At 43.3% G+C, this 22,090-nt stretch overlaps 2 protein-coding genes and 1 long non-coding RNA gene across 3 annotated transcripts in view; 2 read left to right on the forward strand and 1 right to left on the reverse strand.

Moving 5' to 3' along the window:
• Positions 1–1,872, forward strand: part of LOC132456348 (neuronal membrane glycoprotein M6-b-like) — a 36,785-nt gene extending 34,913 nt beyond the window's left edge. The window contains exon 7 of the mRNA XM_060050679.1: positions 406–1,872. Coding sequence (XP_059906662.1) covers positions 406–558 — 153 coding nt within the window. The 3' untranslated portion in view covers positions 559–1,872. The remainder of the gene's footprint in view (positions 1–405) is intronic.
• Positions 1,485–17,543, reverse strand: LOC132456349 (ras-related protein Rab-9A-like). The gene is made up of 3 exons (XM_060050680.1): positions 17,268–17,543; positions 4,026–5,567; positions 1,485–3,760 (listed from the first exon to the last, which is right to left on the reverse strand). Exon 2 carries the CDS (start codon positions 5,336–5,338, stop codon positions 4,691–4,693), a length of 648 nt encoding a protein of 215 aa, XP_059906663.1. The 5' UTR covers positions 5,339–5,567; positions 17,268–17,543; the 3' UTR covers positions 1,485–3,760; positions 4,026–4,690.
• LOC132456351 (uncharacterized) lies at positions 16,392–18,009 on the forward strand. Its single transcript, XR_009525444.1, has 2 exons — positions 16,392–16,743; positions 17,222–18,009. It is a non-coding gene; the product is annotated as an uncharacterized LOC132456351 (long non-coding RNA).
• Positions 18,010–22,090: the final 4,081 nt, after the last annotated feature.

Genomic DNA, 22,090 nt, shown 5'->3' on the forward strand with positions numbered 1-22,090 from the left:
GCACAGACATACTCTCACCCGCATACACATATGATCCCTGGCTGCATCCCTTTCTCTCTCTGAGACTCGACACAGGTTCTCTCTCTCTCTCTCTCTCTCTCTCTGAATCCAACTCTCTCTCACACACACACACACACAATGTTATTCTATTAATCAAATTTATATTTCGGATTTTAAACGTGATGTCGTATACGATCTTGTTGAAGATCACATCTTGTCATAGCACTTTTACTAACAAAAAGTATTTATATCTCAGTGTTCAAATTCTACACACCCTTTCAGATAATTGTTGTCATTTAGTAACAAAAATTAAGAACTCAAAATAAACCCTCATTGAATCAAAGCAGCCCAAAGGCTCCTTTATGACCAGGCAGGTCCTCATGCTGCTGTGTGCGGTGTGTGCAGATCCACTACCTTATGATCCTCGGGGCCAACTGGGCCTACCTGAAGTCGGCCGTCACCACGCACGACTACCAGGACATCAAGACCAAGGACGACCAAGACGTGGAGGCGGAGGCCCGCGCGAAGGACGGCCAAAACTCCTCCTCCTACTCATAAGAGGCTCACCCGCCCACCCCCTACACAGCCCCGACCCCCCCTCCTCTTCTCCCTCCACAAACACACTTCCTTATCCCCCTCCCCGACCCCAACCCCGCTGTAAAGAAAGTGTAACGCAAAGGAAGTGATGCCCCACTTCTCCGCACACACACACACACACACAAACACACATACACATGCACACACACACATCAGTGTTTGCTGATGTGACCCCCGACCCTAATTTGACATCGCCCTACCCCCTCCTCCTCCTTATGGAGGCTGTAGCCCCCCCCCCGTCACACACACACACACACACACACACACACACACACACAAAAACAAACACACTCTCTACACTAAGCCCCCTTTCTGAGGTCGAACTCAGGTGCAATGAGTGAGTGGTGGTGGTGGCGGCTTGGTCGCCATGGTAAATGCGGTAACCATGGCGCTGGGCCCTGAGTGAGCAGCAGCAGCCAGTTTCTCTCTGATCCTCCTCCCGACACCCTGAAGACCCACTGGTTCACTGTATAGTGTTGGGGGCCGTAGACGCAACCCACACAACCGTTACCCTATCCCCTCCTCCCCCTCTCCCCCCTCCTGCTTTCTTTTTGGTGTTTTATATGCATATATAAATATATATGAATATAAATATATTGTGAGAATGTGTATGAATGTTGTCAGGTTTGGTTGCTTTTCTCTTTTAAACACTGGAGTACGCGAGGTACTGCGATGGATTTGATATTATTTTATCTTCTTGTTTGATTTATTTTCCTTTTATATCCTATTTCACTCTTTTCTCTCATGGAGTTTTTTCATTGGTGATGCTTGATACGTTGTTGCACTATTTTAGAAGTATTAATATGAAGGAGAAATGTAAAAAAAGCCCACATAAAACAAGAAACACTTAAAGATAAAAACCTGTGAAGGAATATTTTTTAGAAAAATTAGCACGGTTAGCCGTTATTCAATGACTTATTGAGAACTGAGGTGTAAGCGCATCATTTAGCCTTTCTAGACTTTTGTCTCTTAACTGCAAGTTTGCTTCATTACCGAGAAAAGAAAAGGGTGTGCTTAGTTAATGACACACACTCAAACCAAAACCAAATCTCCAATGTTACGGTGTTGTTAAGATAAGGTCCCAAAAGATAAGGACAAATTTAACTTTGAATTGCTAACCAACCTTAGTAAGCCTAGTGGCCATCTTGGTTATCAGGGTGAACTGGGCGGTTGGAACTAAACCTCTCAGCTCACTGTCAGAGCCATGACGACCCCAGGTGGGCGAGGTCCATAGTAAAAAAAAAAAAAAAGGTTCTTATCTGTTCATAGATTTAACTGGATTTGAGTGGGCACCTCTCCCAGATCACCATGCCCCCCCCCCCACACTCCCACAAATAACTTAAACATAATATTTCATTACATTTTTTGACCTACGTATTTAGCATTGAAAAAGTAGTTCTGCATTTGATATAATTGTAACGTAACAACTTTAACATTTCTTGAAAGGGGTAGGGTGCATCTTCGATGACATGATGACGGCTTCGGGCGCAGACCATACAGATTTAAAAATACATACGACAAAATTTTTTACTAAAATCGAATTGATTTCTCAATGTTTTCTTAGTTTTTTAAAAGGCAGCTGGGTTCTTCTTGGTGTGATTCAGTGCTACCTGTGACGGAACATGTTTGTGCTTATTTTACAATGGCCAGCCCAATGAGGACCAGACGGAAGCCACTCCCTCACGCCTCTCACGAGCCACAGTGACTGTTTTGGATGTTTACACTGTTGTATAAATACAAGTCAGGAATTTTCATAACTATTCATTTTATAATCGGACATTGTTTAATATCCATGAACCGTATTCCAGACAAATCCTCACAGGTTAACCTGGGAGCTACTCTTTGTGTGTGTGTGTGTGGGGGGGGGGGGTTCAGGAGGATATGATAATTACAACAACAAAAAAAGATTCAAGATAAAAAAATAATAATACAAAGCATGTTAGTATCGTCCACGTGTGCAGCTGTCTGTTCCGTTATAAAAAGGACTATATTGCCATGTGTGTTTTGTTTGGTATCCGTGCTTCGGCCGGCGGGGTTGGACGAGCGCGCGCCTCGCACTTTGATGCGCGGCCCCGCGCGAGGCGCAGAGTCGGCACGAGGGACGCTCTGCCCCGCGCGAGGCGCCACGTTGACGAGGGTGGCAGTCGTCTCCTTGTTACTTGCATGAAGGAGACTCAAACTGTGTCTTTGCAGTCTTGTACAGGTGATGTGTAATCAAGTGTACTGACCAGTATGATAGGCAGTGTTCTGACCCCCGAGCCCCCCACTCTTTTCTAAAGGATCTCCATTGTACTTGATGGCATTGTTAGACCCCCTCCCCCCCCCCCTCACTCCCCAGTAGATGTTACATGATTATTTGTTCATTTTTTAAGTTGGGAAATAGTTCTATGACTCATATATAGTGATGATTTTTGTAACCTTCTCTAGTAAAAAACGATATTTTTATTATCGTGACGTCGTTGTCTGTGCGTCATTCTTGAGTCTGGCTTTTCTGAACGTTTGGAAACTGGGCCTGATGGTTTACTCACCATGAGCCTGGCCTGTTTCACTACTTCTTTTACCTTTTAGACACACAGTTAACACGAAGATCGTTTATCCGATCAATGTGGATCAGTGTCAGGCCTGAATATCATCAAGAATCAGTCTAAATAATTTCGTTATTCTTAAAAAACGCCAGTTCCCCATAAAATGGACAGATGTCATCCATGCAAGGTTGATTCTAACTATATGTCAAGTGTGCGTTATGTCGTAAATCTTCTGCGAAACAAGTCGTACACTCCAGCATGATTGTGTCCATACAGTGTGTAAAATAAAACGCTAAACACAGTTAATTGTTAAAACATTATGGCTGGCGTGCAACGTGACAGCAGGCATTACGGTAATATGATGTCGTAATGTCGGCTGGGCGTTGGTCAGGCAGGCCTTCCGCACAATGCTGCCCTCTGGTGGCTAAAGTTATGACACTTCTTTATCTACATATCGTTATTATGCGAGCAAATTAAAATACAAATTAACATCAAAACGTCTTGAGTCATGCTTGTTCAGGGATATGCTTGTAAAAAAAAATCAATGGTTAATCGTGTTTATCAGTTCATAAACACGATTAACCATCTTTCAGGTCCAAACTTGATTCATTCGGAACCATAATGCATAATCATCTCATCTCATCATCTCATTTTCGTCCGCTTATCCGGGGTCGGGTCGCGGGGGGAGCAGCTCAAGCAGGGGGCCCCAGACTTCCCTTTCCCGGGCCACATTGACCAACTCTGACGGGGGGATCCCGAGGCGTTCCCAGGCCAGTGTTGAGATATAATCTCTCCACCTAGTCCTGGGTCTTCCCCGAGGTCTCCTCCCCACTGGACGTGCCTGAAACACCTCCCAAGGAAGGCGCCCAGTGGGCATCCTTACCAGATGCATAATCATCATACTCCTTAATATTAATCGGTTTTTGTGACCATTTATTTCAATAACATTTTTTACAATATATATTTATGACATCATTTCACAGTGTTTTTGCATTACAAATCATGTTCTATTTTCAGTTCAATCTCATCTGTTGGCAGATGTATTAATTATAAAACCTTTGCACTATAATCTAGATTATTATCATCATCATTATGGAATTTAGATTAAAAACAAAAGAGAAACCTCTTAAAATAACGTAAGTCTGTTTAAGGCTTAGTGAACAAGGTCAGTGATATGGTCATGAATTAAAACAGGAAACTTATACTATAAGCACCTGCAATTTGATAGTGTTTTGAGATGCCATTTTGTTAAATTTTTTATCAACATTGTTTCCTACATATTGGATTCAGTGCGGCAGTTAAGTTCAGTTGGGGTTTAACATACGAGTCAGTATCCTACCTAGTGGAGGTTTACCACGCACACATCGGCTGCCTCTCATCCCGTACGCCTTGGCTCGCTGTGATCAACGTGGCCCCTGCTCGACCAATCAGCGATCAGTGGATGTAAACCTCTGCATAGACGGGCGACACACGCTGCTAACCTCAAGCAGGACCGGACGCCTCCGCATTCACCTTGGTCTGCTCCCCATCCCGTGAGCAACCGAGGAGGTGGACGGGGGGTTGTCAGTTCAGCAGCACGCCTCACCGCTATCGGCAATTCTGCTGCCGCCGCCGCTGCCACGTGGTTCCTTTCGCCGCAGGTCCACTGCGTCGCTCGGCAAAAGGTGGTGGGCAGGCTCGTCACTAGTGGCCAGCATGCGGCGCACCGCCTCCTCGAACGCCGACGTCACGTTGGTGGCGTCCTTTGCGCTGGTCTCAAAGTAGGCGTGGCCGCCGTTGTCGCGGCACCAGTGCTGCACGTCCTCGCCGGCCACCTGCCGCTCGGGTGCGTCCACCTTGTTGCCGAGCACCACGAAGGGGAAGCGGTCGGGGTCGCGCACATCGGCGTAGTAAGCAAACTCCTTCTTCCAGTTGGCCAGGTTGACGAAGCTCTGGCCGTCGTCCAGGCTGAAGGTCAGCAGGCAGCAGTCCGAGCCGCGGTAGAAGGGCGTCCGCAGGCTGCGGAAGCGCTCCTGGCCTGCCGTGTCCCAGATCTGCAGCGTGACGGCGCGGCCGTCCACCACCAGTTCCTTGTTTAGGAACTCCACACCGATGGTGTGGAAGAGGTGCGTGTCGAACTTGTTGGACACGTAGCGGTTCATCAGCGACGACTTGCCCACGCCGCCGTCGCCCAGCAGGATCACCTTCAGCAGGGACGACTTGGTGGCCTCGGCCATGGCAAAGGCACGCTGTTAAGACCCCACACCCCGCCCCACCAACCGGAGCTGAAGGAACCGAGGCGGAGGCTGGCCGGAACCAAATAGGGCTGGGTGTAAACGGATTAGACTGGATGGAACCGGATTGGGCTGGAGCGGAACCGGAGGGGAACCGGTTTGGGCTGGCTGGAACTGGATTGGGGTGTGATTTTGGTTGTCCCAAATCACGCCTGAGGGACAATGCTTCCACCTTAGAAAGAAAACAGAAATGTAAGCCTTTAGAAATGAATAAGTAATAACTAGGAATAACTAGGGCAAACGTGAACTGAACTTACTGTATTAATGCCTGATGAACGTTACTGTGAACTCGTTCATTCTGGTGTCTGTAAACGGCACGCTCACTCTGTTAAACTTCGTTTAATAGGGGGATTATTTGTTTATCAACACGGCGGATGCGCGCGCAGAATATTCGCAAAAAGAAAATTTGTTTGACCGGTTGCCATGGTTAACTCTGTTTGGTTAATTTGCAGTTGTGGTGTTGTCAGCTTACTGTTACATTAGACTGTAATCAGAAAACACGGTTATATGCTATAGGCCGTACAGTATCTGTGGTATAAAGGCTGGGACGAATTCCAAATTATAAATATTTACACAATTTATTCCTTTGCTTTTTTCTTCCAAGTACTGCCCAAAACATTTGCTTGTATTTAACCTTTATTTGTAACTTGGCAATTTCACTGGATTTCCTGAAGCTACTAAGTTAACCCTAACCCTGTTGTCATAATGTTATCTAACCACAGATTGTACATACACATTCATAAATGAAGTAGGGCTGCCCCCTAATAGTTAACTTGTTGGTTTTACTAGTAATGTTACTAGTAAAACCATGTTCTCTATAAAAATAAATGTGCTCTTTCATCTTACACTTTGTTTGTCACAGGCGTCACTACATGGTGTGTAGAGTATCCGCCTACTACAGAGCAGAGTTCTACACCATGTACAGTATTGGGACCTGCATGCAGTGGTGTAGTCTAGACTCTACGTGATACGCAGGTATATACGCCTATACCCACTAGGAACGCACCAGGATTTGCGTATACCCACTTAAAAATGTGCACGGATACGTATCAATCGTCTTGTGACAGATCTTTCACTTCTGTGTTTATTTTGCGCAAATACCGGTTGGGTATAACTGCAATAAAATACTTTAAGCAGGGGAAGTTATCTCCTACATTCACCATTCATAAAATTCCCCCTGCCCTGTCTCTGTTACGAAGCGCGAAGCTGCCCCTGCATCTCCGCACGTTAGTTGGCGGCCCGAGCCCCTCCTTCTCGCGTGTGTGTGCGTGTGTGTTTGTGCGTCTGTGCGTGCGCGTGTGTGCGTGTGTGTGCATGTGTGTGTCCAGTCCTCCCATATTAATGTGTAAACCACATAACAAGTAGTCAACAGAAGACAATGTTTTAATTCCACTTTATATCTCCTTGTTACTTTTAGATGAGAACCCCTGGCCAGCCTTTTAGACTGGGTGTCAGGCTAGGGAATTTAAAAACAGGCATCCTTGGTTAGAGTGGAGGGAAGAAAAGTTAGGTAAATGTCAGCCAACATACAGTTGGTAAACACAATTGAAATTCGCAACGTTTTATGGGAGGCAACGGCATCGGGTTGCCGTAATATAACTCAAGTATCACTTAGCCACTCTCTACTTGCTTGACAAAACACCCATTCCTCCTTATAAACAGACGGACTACTGGAACAGGAGGTGATAACATAAATTCCAGAATGCCATAAGTTGTTCTCGAGGTAGCCCTCCACTCAACTGTTGCTGCTCCAAGTCCCTAATCTTATGCGTCAGTACATGAAGTGTTGAGGTCATACCTGTATAGACCGCATGCAAAGTGTGTGGTTAGATTTCATTTTTTATTTCTGTTTTAGGATATATTGGTACAGGGAAAAGAGGCAAACTGGAAGGAATATATTCCGACAGCTACGACGGGGGGTACTGTGATGACATCTGCCGTCCAAGATCATAGGTACATTTAAGTTGTAAATATGGATACAAATCCCTGACGAGACTAATTGTATGAAGTTGAAGGTCTCAAGATAAATACATCTGCACACCTCTGCTTCTTTCAGATGGCATTCTCCCCCCCCCCCCCCCCTAAAAAAATCTATTTTCAAGGAATAGGATGAAAAACTAATTTGAAGGCGGGTGTCTGTTGAAGTTTAAAATGATTGGATCTGCCCAGTGCCACTCTGGATCTGCCATAACCAATCGCTAACGTTTGGTTGTGACGCATGTCATGCGCCGGGAATCACGCGCAGGTTGTACACAAACCAAACACCTTGCGCGTCTGCACGAAAATGTCCGTCAACGACAGCTGCAGGTTTTGTTCGTCGAATTTAATTTATCAGGGAAAAATTGCACATTGTAAATCAACTACCGACCTACAACAACAACTCAAACTGGCGTACGACTTTATCGTCATTGTTCTCAGACACGCCCTCTGTTCGCTGATTGGCGGCCGCTGTGGCGGCACCAGAAAACCAAATTACATACAGCAGGTCCAGACCTAGTACTGAAGGGAAATTCAAATTGAGCGGAAGTACTTAGGCGGGCGGAGCCAGGCTAAGAGAACGGGCTCCGTTCAATGAATTTAAAGCCAAAACTGATTGAGCACCGTTTATAAACACTTCCGGGTTTTGCCGTTGGCTTGCGTCGATACGTCACGTGTCGATACGTCATCAGTAAGGGCAGGACCCCGAACCGATCTGGCCATAGACATCTTATAGGTAGACGGAGCATCGAATGCTACCGCCTACTGGCGCTGACGAGACGTGGGGCCGCTCCACTCAGTGTAATCCGTTTGGCTGGAGCAATGAACTGTCAGCGCATTTAATTAATCATACCTCACTGAATACCACTGATTTTCATGCGGTTTTTTGTCATACGTGTAGCTATGATAAAGGCCACATGGTTTGGCATGTTTTATTATTCAATACTAATTATACCAATACTACGGTAATGTTAAATCTTGCTTGTGAAAAGTAATCCCCCGATTCCTATTATGGATTGTCCGCCGATTTGAGCAGGAATACGCTGAACAACAGCCCGGCATCCTGTTTCTGCTGCTGTTGCTGCTCCCGGTTGACCACTCCAAGATGGCGGCCGTATTTCTCGCGTCCCAGCAGCCAATGCTCCGTCTATCTATAAGATGTCTATGGATCTGGCAGCCGATCACATTTGGTACTCACACCGGCGTTGCTATGGTGACCTAAATTATTATAAGCAACTGAAAACGATGCCGGTTTGAAACTAAAACTGTGATTCTGAAAAAAGTATAAATGCTAACAAAATTCCGTTTAGATAGTATTGAAGATACAAGTGTGTAGATTTGTTTAATGGTTTGAACGATGGTAAACGGTTGAAAAATGAATGAGTTACGATGTCTAGAAGTAGGTGTATCAGAATGGGCTGACGTCTTCGATGAAAACAGCTGAAAACGAAGCGGTATGAAACTAAAACTGTGATTCTGAAGAAATTTTAAATGATATCGAAATTCTGTTTAGATATTATTGAAGATACAAGTGTGCAGATTTGTTAAATGTTTGTACGAAGATAAACGGTTGAAAATTGATTTAGTTATGTTCAGGGACGGCTGGTATAAATGGGCTAACAGGGCTAAGCCCTCCCTACCTTTTACAGTAAAAATGAAAAAATATTATTATAAACCGTAGAACATATTGTTTTAAATGTTGGTAGAACCTAAAGCAGCAACTGCACCAAAAAGTGACAGAAAAACCCAGGATATATGATATATCTTGTTTTTTTTCCTGTGAATGGGCTAAATGTATTCAGCCCAAGCGGAGTAGCGTAAGCTTCCATTCAATTTTGATTGACAGGTATCGTGACACGCCCCCTTCATATGCTTTTCCATTTGGGCTAAAGTCATTCAGCCCAAGCACAGTAGCGTAAGCGGCCATTTTATTGTGATTGACCGGTGTCGTGACACGCCCCAATTTGGGCTAATTTCATTTAGCCCAAGCACAGTAGCATAAGCTTCCATTGACGTTTGATTGACAGGTGCCCTGACACTTCCCCTTCATATGCTTCCCATTTGGGCTAAATTTGTTTAGCCCAAAGGCCGACCTTGGACCAGCTAGCACAGTAGCTACAGCACAGTGACCTTCGACCAATCACAGCACAGTAGCGCAAGTGCAGTATGGTGGGCGTTAGTATGAAAATGAACGAAGTGGATTATTTAATTTCTAATCGGTTTTCTTTAATGTCTTTGGAGGAAAAATTGGGGACACATCATCCAAACGATGTACATCACACTAATTATTTAAATGCTGACTCATTTATATAAAATTTTTATTATTACGCAGTGCATTACGGAACGCACTGCTTTTACTGAGTGCGCTCAGAATATGGCCGGTAATAGTGCATTTGTAAGCGGGCCAAGAACGTTTCGTATCGAAACATTAAAAAAGCATATGTCTAAATAACCCAACATGACGTGACAAGTGTGTAGGGAAAGTGGCCCCTCTGCCAGCTGCATTTCAGCGACAGGCAGCAACAATAAGGTTCTCTAAGGAATCGGAAATTATCAATTTAATGTTGCATACAACATTGCCAAAGAGTTGCCATTCACCAAATTTAAATCCGAAATTATTCTCATGAAGGAAAATGGATTAAACGTCAACCCGACGTATAGCAATGAGATGGCATGTGCACAATTCATTGCGATAATAGGCGACACCTTAAAGCAAAAGACAGCTGCTGACATCGGAAACGCCACATAGATGTCCTGCATGATTGACGGCGACATAGACGTCTCTACCAAAGAGTGTGTGATCGTACACAGCCGCATTTTGCGCAAAGGGAGACCGGTCAACATCTTAATTGTTTAATACTTTAAGCACAAAAAAAAGTTTTATTTTGCTTAATGGTTGAGTTCAAAATGTTCAATTTCAGTTCAGTGAAGCACTTTAAACACCTTATTTTTCTTTTTATTTATAATTGTGCTTCAAATAAAGACACGCATTTCTCTACACCTTATTCTTGTTTAAAAATCATTCACATTATATGAAAGTTATGAAATATATAAAGATATAAGTGTGTAATATATAAGATATAAAGGTGACCTCATGGCGTCTGGAGCCCTGTTAAGTAGGCCTATTGATAAATGTAATGCATTCGTTAGCCCGCCCACCCAAAATCACCACCAGCCGTCACTGGTTATGATACTTCTACAGTTGAAGTACGATTTATGATTTGAATCATCGACTTTCAGGTTTTTTTTCGGGTTTATTTTTTTCTCACGTCGCGCCCCACAGTTTGAAAACCACTGTGCTAGACCCTAGAACCTAGAGCATCTGTGGTATAAAGGCTGGGACGAATTTCGAATTATAAATATGTAAACTTTATGTTGAAAGTATGGGCCGTCGCGATTCCCATTGAAACAGGGCGCGGTAATTTATTTATTTATTTTTTACGGTTTTCGTGTACTGATTTTTCCTAAACGGTTATGATTTACTAACTCGTTACACGTATATCCATGCGCATCCCTACCTCGGGTCCATATCTCCGACGCTCCATTGTTCCGTCCTCTCGGCCATATGCAGACTCCTCCGGCTGGACTCCTCCCGTTGCTCCGCCGTTGGAGGAGTCCGCATACGACCGAGTGGTCGGAACAATGAAGCGTCAGAGAAATGACATGGCACCGAAGTGAACTGACAGCTGTCTACTGAAATCATCTTTCTCGAATGCTGCGGCGGCCTGAGTTTGTTGTTGCTAGTGAAGTGACGTGAAGAGGTCAACCGTTGGCTCTATTACCACTAATTGAAATGGGCACAGCGCCACCTATCGTACCGGGGAAAGAAATACTTGAATCGATTTTCTCACTGCCATGTATACTCAGACAATTGCAGTTGTCCAATTGAGGAGCATAATCGAACTATGGCCTTAATCAGATTAAGCTGTGCATGTAAACGTACTGACTGGGGGTCAGAGAAAGGGCAATTTACCCGCTTCGGCAATGTAAATGTTTGATTCTCATGCCATGAGGCAAAACCATATCTAAATGTCTAGTAACTAATACATACTCAACAGGTTAAAACACAATTGACCCTTAGGGCTTGGTATGACTGAGAACATAATTATAAAGGGTTTAATGTATATGGTGCATCAATGTATTTTAATTGCTCAAAGCCATTCTGGGACATTAACCTTTTCGTCCGCAGACCCTTACAGAGATTGCCTTCATAAAAAACAATGTCGTAGCAGCAGTCATGTTTTCTGTCATCCCCTCTCTCCTCCTCACCCAACACACAGCCGGTCATGTGCCTCGTCCCGCAAGAGCAAAACCATGGCTTCTCTTCCCCTGTAGTAACCTAGCCTGGCACCGCCCACCTACCTACTTCCGCTCAATTTCAATTTCACTTCAGTACTATGGCTGTTTCCCGCGTCCTTGCTAGTCGCGTCCTATGAAGATGAGACTAGAGTGCTAGCTCGAGTGCTTCCTAGCGTTCGGACTTTGGAATGACTTGCTAGTGTGGAAGCGCTTCCGCTTCCGATTTTTAATACTGCGTTTGCGCTTGTAAACACATGTGCGCTTATGAATAAAACATGGCAGCAATCAAGCTGATCGATATTTATTTGACTTTTGCCTGTTATGAATGTGGTCATGTCTCCTTCGCATGGAATTCCCTCTTTGAGGAAGTCACAAAAGCTTTGTTGCGGTTGATCAAATCGTCAAAATTAGAAATTCCATTCAATTTTTATAAAACCAAGTGAAATTGTCTGAGAACTTAATTCATGCATCACATTTACAGTATGGTTGATTACTATTATGCAGGGGAAAAAGATGAAGAAAGTGATGATAAACATGTATTTATTTGGATATATTATTTAACTGATCTGATTCATTCATTCATATATACCTACAATCTACCAGTGCTTAGAACACATAAGTATATTATATATAATACAATTATATACGTTCAATACAAATTACAAACATTGCAAATGATCGGTGGTGCATTTATTTGACAACATGTTTGTGCGCCACCCTAAGGTGCACAAAAGCCTCCGTTTGCTGGGCTGACCCTAAGAAAAAAGATAGAAAAAATAAGGTATACATAAAAATGTAATCTTGTGAGCGAGTAAATTGACATTGGTGACACAGTGGTGTTTAACACCAGCTACGTCCATGCAAAATATAGCAACGTATCATTAAGTAAAAATGTTTGAAAAGGGGGACAGGTCTTTAAGCTTGATTACTTGCATTAACATGATGAATCTATAAAAACCAATACGGCACAAAATATTTCTGAAAACTTTAATATAACTTACATTTGAACGTGCACTGCTTTCCCTCTGCCATTTTCATTAATATCCCGTGCAGCGTGTGAACGCAGAGGATTGTGGGTAGTTAGGGCTCGTCTAGGATGCAGCGATGCATCCTTAAAAAATCTCGGAATTCTCAAAAGCAAAGAACGCAAAAATGGCGCGGCTTTCGAGTGTCCTCAACAGGGACTCTCTAAATCGACGCCACTTCGCCCGGGGCGGGACTTTGCGTCCTATGTCACTCGCTATGGGTGCGCGTAGCCGTTTGTCTCCGGGATCTGTGCACGAACTCCCTTGCACTACAGGATTACGAGCGTCATGTCGTTCGCGATGGAGGGTGGGGGACATTCCTACAGTCTGTGATGATAGGCTATATTTCTACAAATGACTTACTATTACTAGCGATTAACATGACAAAACAACACGAGCTAAGCTAACATTAGACTATAGCCATACCAGATAACGCCATACCAAGCAGGTATGAAGTGGCGAAGTGGGGAAGGATGCCATGGAGCTCGGCAGTGGGGTGCACAGTGTGTACTGTTCTCTGTTCTTCGAAAAAAAATCCCTAGCTAACCCTAACTATTTCTATTCAACTCTGAACCATTTTGCAACACGCAACTGTGTGTTGGTGTGTCTTATTGCTTCCCACGTCTGTCTGCATCTTTCCCACTCCTGGCTAATAGTTTCAGCTTTTGTACTGTATATGAGAAATGATGACCCTGTACCACACTGCTGACTTGTTGATGTTTTGTGAGCACTCACGCATTTCTCTAGGTATCTTAAGTTTCCTACTGGAGTCATCAAAACTTTGGACTTTGTGTTATTGTAAGAAATATTGTGTTGCAAAAACACTTTGTGTCTTACCCTTACCCTAACCTAACCTTAACCCCAATAACATTTCTTCATCATAAACTACAAGTTACGCAAAATGGCATGCAAACATCCAGTCCAATATGAAAGAAAAAAGCTAGCTTCATTAAGGAATCAAACCCCTTATCCCCGCGTTAATGAGTTGTTCTCTGACCACTAACCCATCAGGTCTTAGTACATGTGATTCAAGAGTTAACCACTTGACAATCTTTAAACTTCGGTTGCCTAGAAATTGTAAAGACAGTGATGTGTGAACATTGTGCGCGTATCCGTCACTCGCGATGTGTGTGCAGTCCAAAATGAGAGAAAAAACCTTGCATCACTAGGGAAACTGTCGTTGGAAACTGTAAACAAAGAGATCGACTTTTGTTTAACTGCTAACTAACAAACGGGTTTATGCGTTCACTGAACAAAGATTATGGAAATAAAATACCACTTTTCCATCAGAACCGTTATTACCAACCCATAGCCACTAAAAGCCAAAACCTTTCTCACATGCACACGGTGACACCCATCGCGAGTGACGGCTACGCGCACACATGCACACCCATAGCGAGTGACGTAGGACGTAAAGTCCCGCCCCGGGCGAAGTAGCGTCGATTTAGAGAGTCCCGTCCTCAACATTTGAACGGTGCTCGTCGGCGTTCTATGACGTAGCGTCCTTAAAAGGGCCGTTGAGCATGCTTCCTTGACATTGGGAAACACCCCAGGTCTGGGTCTGCTTAAAGGGGACCTATTATGCTTATTCGACTTTTATGACTTATAAACGTTGTTATAATGATTGATAGTCATGTTTAACCATACTAAAGTGTCAAATAATGACGTACATGCATTTCGACGTATTCCCTGCTGACAGTCTGGGGTGGCTGTGCAGAGCGCCAAACACTCGGGACAACGATTGCGATTCACTTGTTCACATTTCCGGGAGACATCTACGTAGACGTACTCCTGCCAAGCCCCCATATGCCTGGTCAAATCTGCCCGCGCGCTCCAAGGAAGGTAACCAATCACAACAGAGTTGGGTTGGCAGGAGGGGGGCGAGGGGGCGGAGAAGGACGAAACGGAGCGTTGAGAGAGAAGGCTGAAAGCGCCCAGCTGAGAGGAAGAGTTTCCCGAAAATCTACATCGTTTTTTGTGTATGGTTAAACATGACTATCAATCATTATAACAACGTTTACAGGTCATAAAAGTCGAAAAGCATAATACGTCCTCTTTAATATGAATGCGTTCCATGGAAACCAGACTTTTGAGAAGGATACGAGAGAAGCTATTCGGTCTGTTGTGGGATCGCTGCCGAAAATCGATCAATTAAAGGCCGCGGTGAATTTAGTTTTAGGTTGGATATTCAACGGATATTCAGTCCAGTTCCAGCCGCGACTTCAGAGATTTGCCCGACAATAGCAGCAGGAGAACGGTTAGCGCACCTCGCAGAGCCTCGCGGTGAATCGCTGGAAACTGATTTAGGGACCGTCAATAAATTACTTCACGTAAATATATCAATACAAAATACTTGCAGTTTTTTTCAATAGTTTTCATTTCATGTGACCCAGTGACTCCAAACCAGTATCTTATTGTATTATTAAACCTGAAGAATAAGAAACACCACTTGTTATGGTATTTTATTGCTTCCTCTATTTTATATGAATATTAATATGCAGGAATTATCATATTTCTTTCAATAGCTTCCATGTGACCCAGTGACTCCAAACCAGTATCCAATTGTAGAACTAAACCCTAAGAATAGGACACACCAATTTGTTTTGTATTTTAGGGCTTTCTCTATTTTATATGAATATTAATATGCAGGAACTATCATATTTCTTTCAATAGCTTCCATGCCATGTGACCCAGTGACTCCAAACCAGTATCCAATTGTAGAACTAAACCCTAAGAATAGGACACACCACTTTTCATGGTATTTTACAATTGGATACTGGTTTGGAGTCACTGGGTCACATGGCATGGAAGCTATTGAAAGAAATATGATAATTATTACTTATTAATGTTCATATAAAATAAAGGAAGCACTAAAATACCATGAAAAGTGGTGTGTCCTATTCTTAGGGTTTAGTTCTACAATTGGATACTGGTTTGGAGTCACTGGGTCACATGGCATGGAAGCTATTGAAAAAAATATGATAATTCCTGCATATTAATATTCATATGAAACAGAGGAAGCACTAAAATACCATAAAAAGTGGTGTGTCCTATTCTCAGGTTTGAGTTCTACATTGGATACTGGTTTGGAGTCGCTGGGTCACATGGCATGGAAGCTATTGAAAGAAATATGATAATTCCTGCATATTAATATTCATATAAAACAGAGGAAGCACTAAAATAACATAAAAAGTTGTGTGTCCTTTTCTTAGGGTTTAGTTCTACAATTGGATACTGGTTTGGAGTCGCTGGGTCACATGGCATGGAAGCTATTGAAAGAAATATGATAATTCCTGCATATTAATATTCATATAAAATAGAGGAAGCACTAAAATACCATAAAAAGTGGTGTGTCCTATTCTCAGGGTTGAGTTCTACGATTGAATACTGGTTTGGAGTCACTGGGTCACATGGCATGGAAGCTATTGAAAGAAATATGATAATTCCAGCATATTAATATTCATATAAAATAGAGGAAGCACTAAAATACCATAACAAGTGGTGTGTCTTATTCTTAGGGTTTAATAATACAATTAGACACTGGTTTGGAGTCACTGGGTCAAATGGCATGGAAGCTATTGAAAAAACTGCAAGTATTTTGTATTGATATATTTACGTGAAGTAATTTATTGACGGTCCCTAAATCAGTTTCCAGCGAATCACCGCGAGGCTCTGCGAGGTGTGGTAACCGTTCTCCTGCAGGTATTGCCGGGCAAATCTCTGTGAAGTCGCGGCTGGAACTGGACTGAATATCCGTCGAATATCCAACCTAAAACTAACTTCACCGCGGTCAATTAACTCCGGAGCAAGAACAAGCTTTGCAGAGTTTTGTTGGTGGCCATGAGGTTGTGGCGCTTCCCCTATGCTTCCCCCCACCGGGTTCGGGAAAAGTTTGATTTCCCAGCTGGCTCCGTTAGTGGTGAAGGAGCCGGTCCCGTCGCAAGACAATACGTCACGACCAAACGCTATGCGATTGGTTATGGCAGATCCAGAGTGGCACTGGGCAGATCCAATCATTTTAAAACTTCTTCAGCCACCCGCCTCCAAGTGAGTGAACGTTTATCAATTGAGCAGTTCCAGACCTTCTGTACAAGTGAAATTAAGTACGATGGTCTCGTAGGACCAGGCTATAGTAGTAACCATCATGCGCCATTTAATTCTTCCAGAGAGACGTAAATGCATGGGTCTGACCCCCCACACACGCATGCATGCACACATAGGCCGCTACACATTGAATACGGGACACTTGAGGAAATGGTTTCACGCTGTTTCATGCACTTTCCATCGACCACAATCAAACCGGCTGTGTGACTGAACACTTATTCTGGCAAGAAACACTACAAACTAGGTGTGATTGACAAGGGGGCAGCCGTCGAACCAGAGTCGGCTCACTCGGCTGCATGGTGGATTATGAACGGTGAGGCGAAAAATGACAACCTAAATAACCACAGACATGAAATATATACAAATATACGGCCAGATTGGCTCACTGTTCATGTCCCCTAACAAACCGCGTCTTTGCAAGTTCGCCAAATCGTTACCTCAAGAATGGTCCCGAAATGTAATCCTACCTCTGGAGTCGGCGGTCACGAGTGGACCTCCATCTCTCCGAGGAAGCGGCCCGGTGGGTAGGCGGTGCAGCGGCGCTCTCCTCGGAGGGACTGACTCCACTCCACCGTGCCGTGGGACTGGCTCCACTCCACCGTGCCGTGGGACTGGCTCCACTCCACCGTGCCGTGGGACTGGCTCTCCGCGGTCCCCCTGATGACGCTCATATGACCCGTGGCGCCTCCTCCCCCGGCGTCATGCGCTCTGAGCCTCCGCGGTGCCACAGTATCAGTGGAGACGTATCCTGGTGTGGAGGGTTGGGATGTGTACAAATGTAACTGTGTGTGGTTGTATGAGAGAGAGAGCCATTACCTTTCACAAAAAGAGCTGGCAGGTTGGAGAACTTGACATTTGACAGACACATGTCTGATGTCAGTTAAGATGCCACTTAATCAATATATCTCAATAGTTGTGTTTTCAGACAACGTAAGCCTTATTTTATTTTCGCTTGATATAAAGCTTTAAATCAAAATGCTAAGTTTGGCCCCAAAAGGATTTTTTTTTTTAATAATTATTACATTTTACACTTCATGTGAGAGTAATTATACAACAATAACAATAGTGTTATTAAATATCACAACATGCACAGATTGTTGGCCTCGTTCAAAACAAGATTATATATAAAACTAAAGCCAAATTCCAGTCAGCTCCACCTTGGAGCCACATAGTGGATACAACAATTGATGCATGGGTCTGCTTCAAAAACAGATCTCAAAAGTTATAAAATAACATTGACATCTCAACATGATAATGTTCAAAAATGTGTGTGTGTGTGTGTGTGTGGGGGGGGGGGGGGGACACAAAACATGTAAAGTAATTAAAAATGTAACATAAAACATAAAAGTAACACAAAACGTGTTACGACTAAAAGGAATTGTATTCGGGAGACTGCAGAGCACGAGGAGCATTAGGGTCAGATGAGCGACTCACATGCTCCACCAATTCTCCCCATCACATGTCTCCCTGCTCCACATGAATGGGTTAGTGTGTATGTGTGTGTCTCATACTTTGCTTGTGCATGCTGTATTCAAACCATATAGCATGTGTTGTCTTACCAACCAGGGTCCATCGTATACCTTGAGCCCCATGGCTGCCTGACCTATTGAAGACCACCTAGAGTCCTTTTTCCATCAGATTTTCAAGCGAATTAGGATAAAGTTTCTGCAGGTCGGGGGACTCAAAAGTGGATCAAAGATGGTGACCAAGTCGGCGGAGGGACGCCCAATATATTTTTTTTGCAAGAAAATAATAATTATTTGATCATTAATCGGCTGAAGACTGAAAAAGAGAGTACTTTAAGATTAACAGTGCACTTTAGAAATGTTCTAATGAGCACAGTATAATGACAATATACTTCTTTATTTTACTGCGCTAAATATCAAAAAGTATGGCGAGTCCATTTACAACAGCCAGGTCTCTTTGGGCTCAGAGACACACCCACCCACTGTGGTACCACTGCCCCCCGCACACACTGCAGGTCACAAAGGTCACGCAGTCGTGGTCCGGGCCCCCAGGTTTCACCCAGCCAGGCAGGAAGAGTGTCCCGCGGGACAGCTGGCTCACCCAGCAGTCCGATGGCCGGATGTACAGGGGTCGTCTGGTGTGGGCGTTGGGTGGGTCTTCTCTGGAGGGGGTTGGTGAGGTGGCTCCGTCATCAGAGCGAGTGGTTTTTCATCGACAATGTATGTAGCCTGTAGGAGGGCCACCGGGACTGATGGCCCGTCAAGTTCTCGGAGGAGGGCCGTCATGGCCCCATAAGACCCCTCAGTGTTCAGCTTTCGGATCTGAAAAGCACAGTGCCTTATCTGCTCTTTTGTATCCATTTGTGTGTCGAGGAGAATGAATAGATACATTGATGGCTTTTTATGGCAGTCGAACAAAATTATAAACTTTGTTGCACACTGAAAAGTAGAAAATATTATGTCGAATGCAATGTACAAACAATCTTAAAGTTCAGTCCATTGTTACAGAATGCGTCAAGCATAATGCGGGATAACAAACAATAAAACATATAGTATAGTGGTACTTTAAAACCTGTGGGTCACATGGTACATGTGGTATATTATTACCTTATTTCGCAGGGTATTTGTTTGCCGGTAAGAAACGGACTCTCTTGTAAGTGGCCATGTTTTCATATTGTAACCCAGGTTACTTTCTGTAGTTCTAAAGTTACAGGAATTCCCTAAAAGCATCATTTTCAGAAAATAATCACTAGATAATGTAGTTTACGATGCGCCCTAAACGCATCACAGGCGCATGAGCGGGAGACAGCCGATGACGCAGAACAGAGAACTGCGGGACACACATGCAACTACTAGTAATTAGCTGATAAAGATAACGATATTGATAAGATACCTAATGTGAAAAACTACATTCGAGACACTGTTGAGATAAAGAAAACTACTAGCGGTTGGTTTGGGAGAAAGCTCCGGACGGGTGCTTTCCGAGTGAATTGACGATTTATCCTGGTGAGTTAACAGTTCTAGGCTAGCTAATAAGCACTGGGTTAGCCGCTTAGCATTACCTTGTTTTTGCTTAAAACGAATAATTGTGTGTTTAATTGCCTGAGATATGTGTGTGAAACTTAAAAACCAGTCAGGATATAATGTGTATGTGACGTGAATTGGATACGGCCGAGGGTGTTAACTGTTCAGCCATTTAGCATCGAAAATGAATGTGTATTGCTGCTTTTAAGGTAGGCTATTTTCCACGTGCTGCTCCGTTTTGTGCCTTGTTAATGGCCATGGCAGTGTGTTAGCTACATGCAATATGTGCAGTGTATTAAAACATGGTTAAGCTAATTTACATGTGTGGAGAAATAAGTTAAAGGGTTAATATTTGCAATCAATGAGGTTCATGTTTAAAAATATAGGTTAAAGGATACATTTAATTAATATGCTGTTGCAGCTATTGCAAAGTTTATTCTGTGTACTTTAAAAAAAGATTATTATTTAAGTGTAATGCAATGGACAATGAGAAGAAAAGCATTCAGACTGTTTCAATAACTGCGCTGCACACTTTTGTGCTGGCTGGTTTCAGGCTCACTGTAGTATCTTTGTTAGCAAGACACACGGGTTTAAGTCAGACTCCAGCTGTGTTCGAAATCGTTCCCTATCCACTCACTCACTATTCCCTATATAGTGTCCATGATATAGTGCACTATTTAGGGAACGAACAAACGAGAATTCGGACACTACGCTTAAGATTTCTAAACGTCATTTGTGTCAGTAAATGCGCCGGGTATTTGTGTGACGCAGACAGATGCGCCAACATCATGTAAACAAACCGGTCACTCACGACGAAAGCTGGAGGTTGTATTGATGTTGAATGTAACATTTCCTTGTTTAATTCATTTTGAATGTTAAATATTCTATGTTAAATCCCAAATAAATTGTTGACATTTCTAAACGGTTATTCAGCTTCTTCTTCTCCTCCGGGAAAACACGACCGCATTGCATTGTGGTATACGGGAGTAACATGTAGGGTACATCGTATGTACCCTATTTTAAGTCCACTATGTGCCCTATATAGTGGACCACTGAGAATTCGAACACCATACAAAATGGCGTGCACCCTATTTAGTGCACTACATCCATGATAGGGAACGATTTCGAACACAGCTTCTGTCTGAGGCTGGGCCAACTACGGTGCACATGCGCATTTCGACACTTATGGAAAATACGGGGTTTCCTAACGGAATTTTCAGGGGTTTCACCTACATTCCTGCACGTCGTGGGTCTTCGCTACGTATCACAACACAGTTCCATGTTCGAACTGTGTTGTGAGCCGCACAGGTGCTTTTACAGGTTATGCGTGTTTTTATTTGACACGGCCTCTTCAGATATGTCAGCAATGTTGTTGCTGTTGTTACAATTTTTATGCACTGCACAATGACATGTTTACAAGATTGTAAATATTGTGGTGACTCCTACCCCCCGGGGAGTCTGGGTATTCGTGATGTCGGTTGGGAAAAAGGGGTTTATTGCCTTTTTTTCAATTTGTTTCTGTTAGGTTAAGTGGGGTTAATGGGTTTGGGGTCTTTATTGTTTGTGTGTTGTTTATTGTGTGTAGTGTTACCGAGACTTGCATGACCGTTGGTTGGGTGTGCGGTGCGCTGTGTGTTGTGGGTGTGTGTTAAATAAAGGCAGCTCTCGGGTTTGTGCGGTGTATGAGGCACGAGAGTTGCGTCACCGTTTAACCTGGGCTCCCGTCTCGTGCAGAACAAGTTTGACCATAATGTCAAACTTGTTCTGCACTTTGGTTTGCTGCATTTATACAGCGATTCTCTGCTGCTGAACTAGCTACATGTTGCTTGTTCTATTGCTGTCTGGCATTCAGAAATGTAAAATGGAAGTTTCCAATTATTACTTTTAATAAAGTGAACTTTAAACTTGTTTTGCATTCTTTGAAATGTTTTATTTTTTTATGTTATTAACGTTAATTTGAAATATTAAGTTAACAACCCTGACTTACTTTTTTGAGTTTGTCAAATATAAAAATCTTAGTTGGTGTAACTCTAACTTTCAACTTTGTCTAAAGAAGAAAATGTAATTATACAAACAAAATTATATTAGTTGATGGAACTTTTTTAAAACTCCAGATCTTTTGTTGGGCTCAAAACTCAAAAATTGATTGCAGTAAGTTGCCTTGCAATTTTGAGTTTTCTCAACTTTTCATTTTTTACAGTGTACAATCAATCCCCTTACCAATCGAATGTGAACTTAGAATCTTTAGTAACCTGATTGTTGTGTTTTCTATGGAGGTCTGCCGTTTGTGTAGTTTTGTT

The sequence above is a fragment of the Gadus macrocephalus genome, chromosome 4, assembly GCF_031168955.1.
Source record: "Gadus macrocephalus chromosome 4, ASM3116895v1".
Lineage (NCBI taxonomy): Eukaryota > Metazoa > Chordata > Actinopteri > Gadiformes > Gadidae > Gadus > Gadus macrocephalus.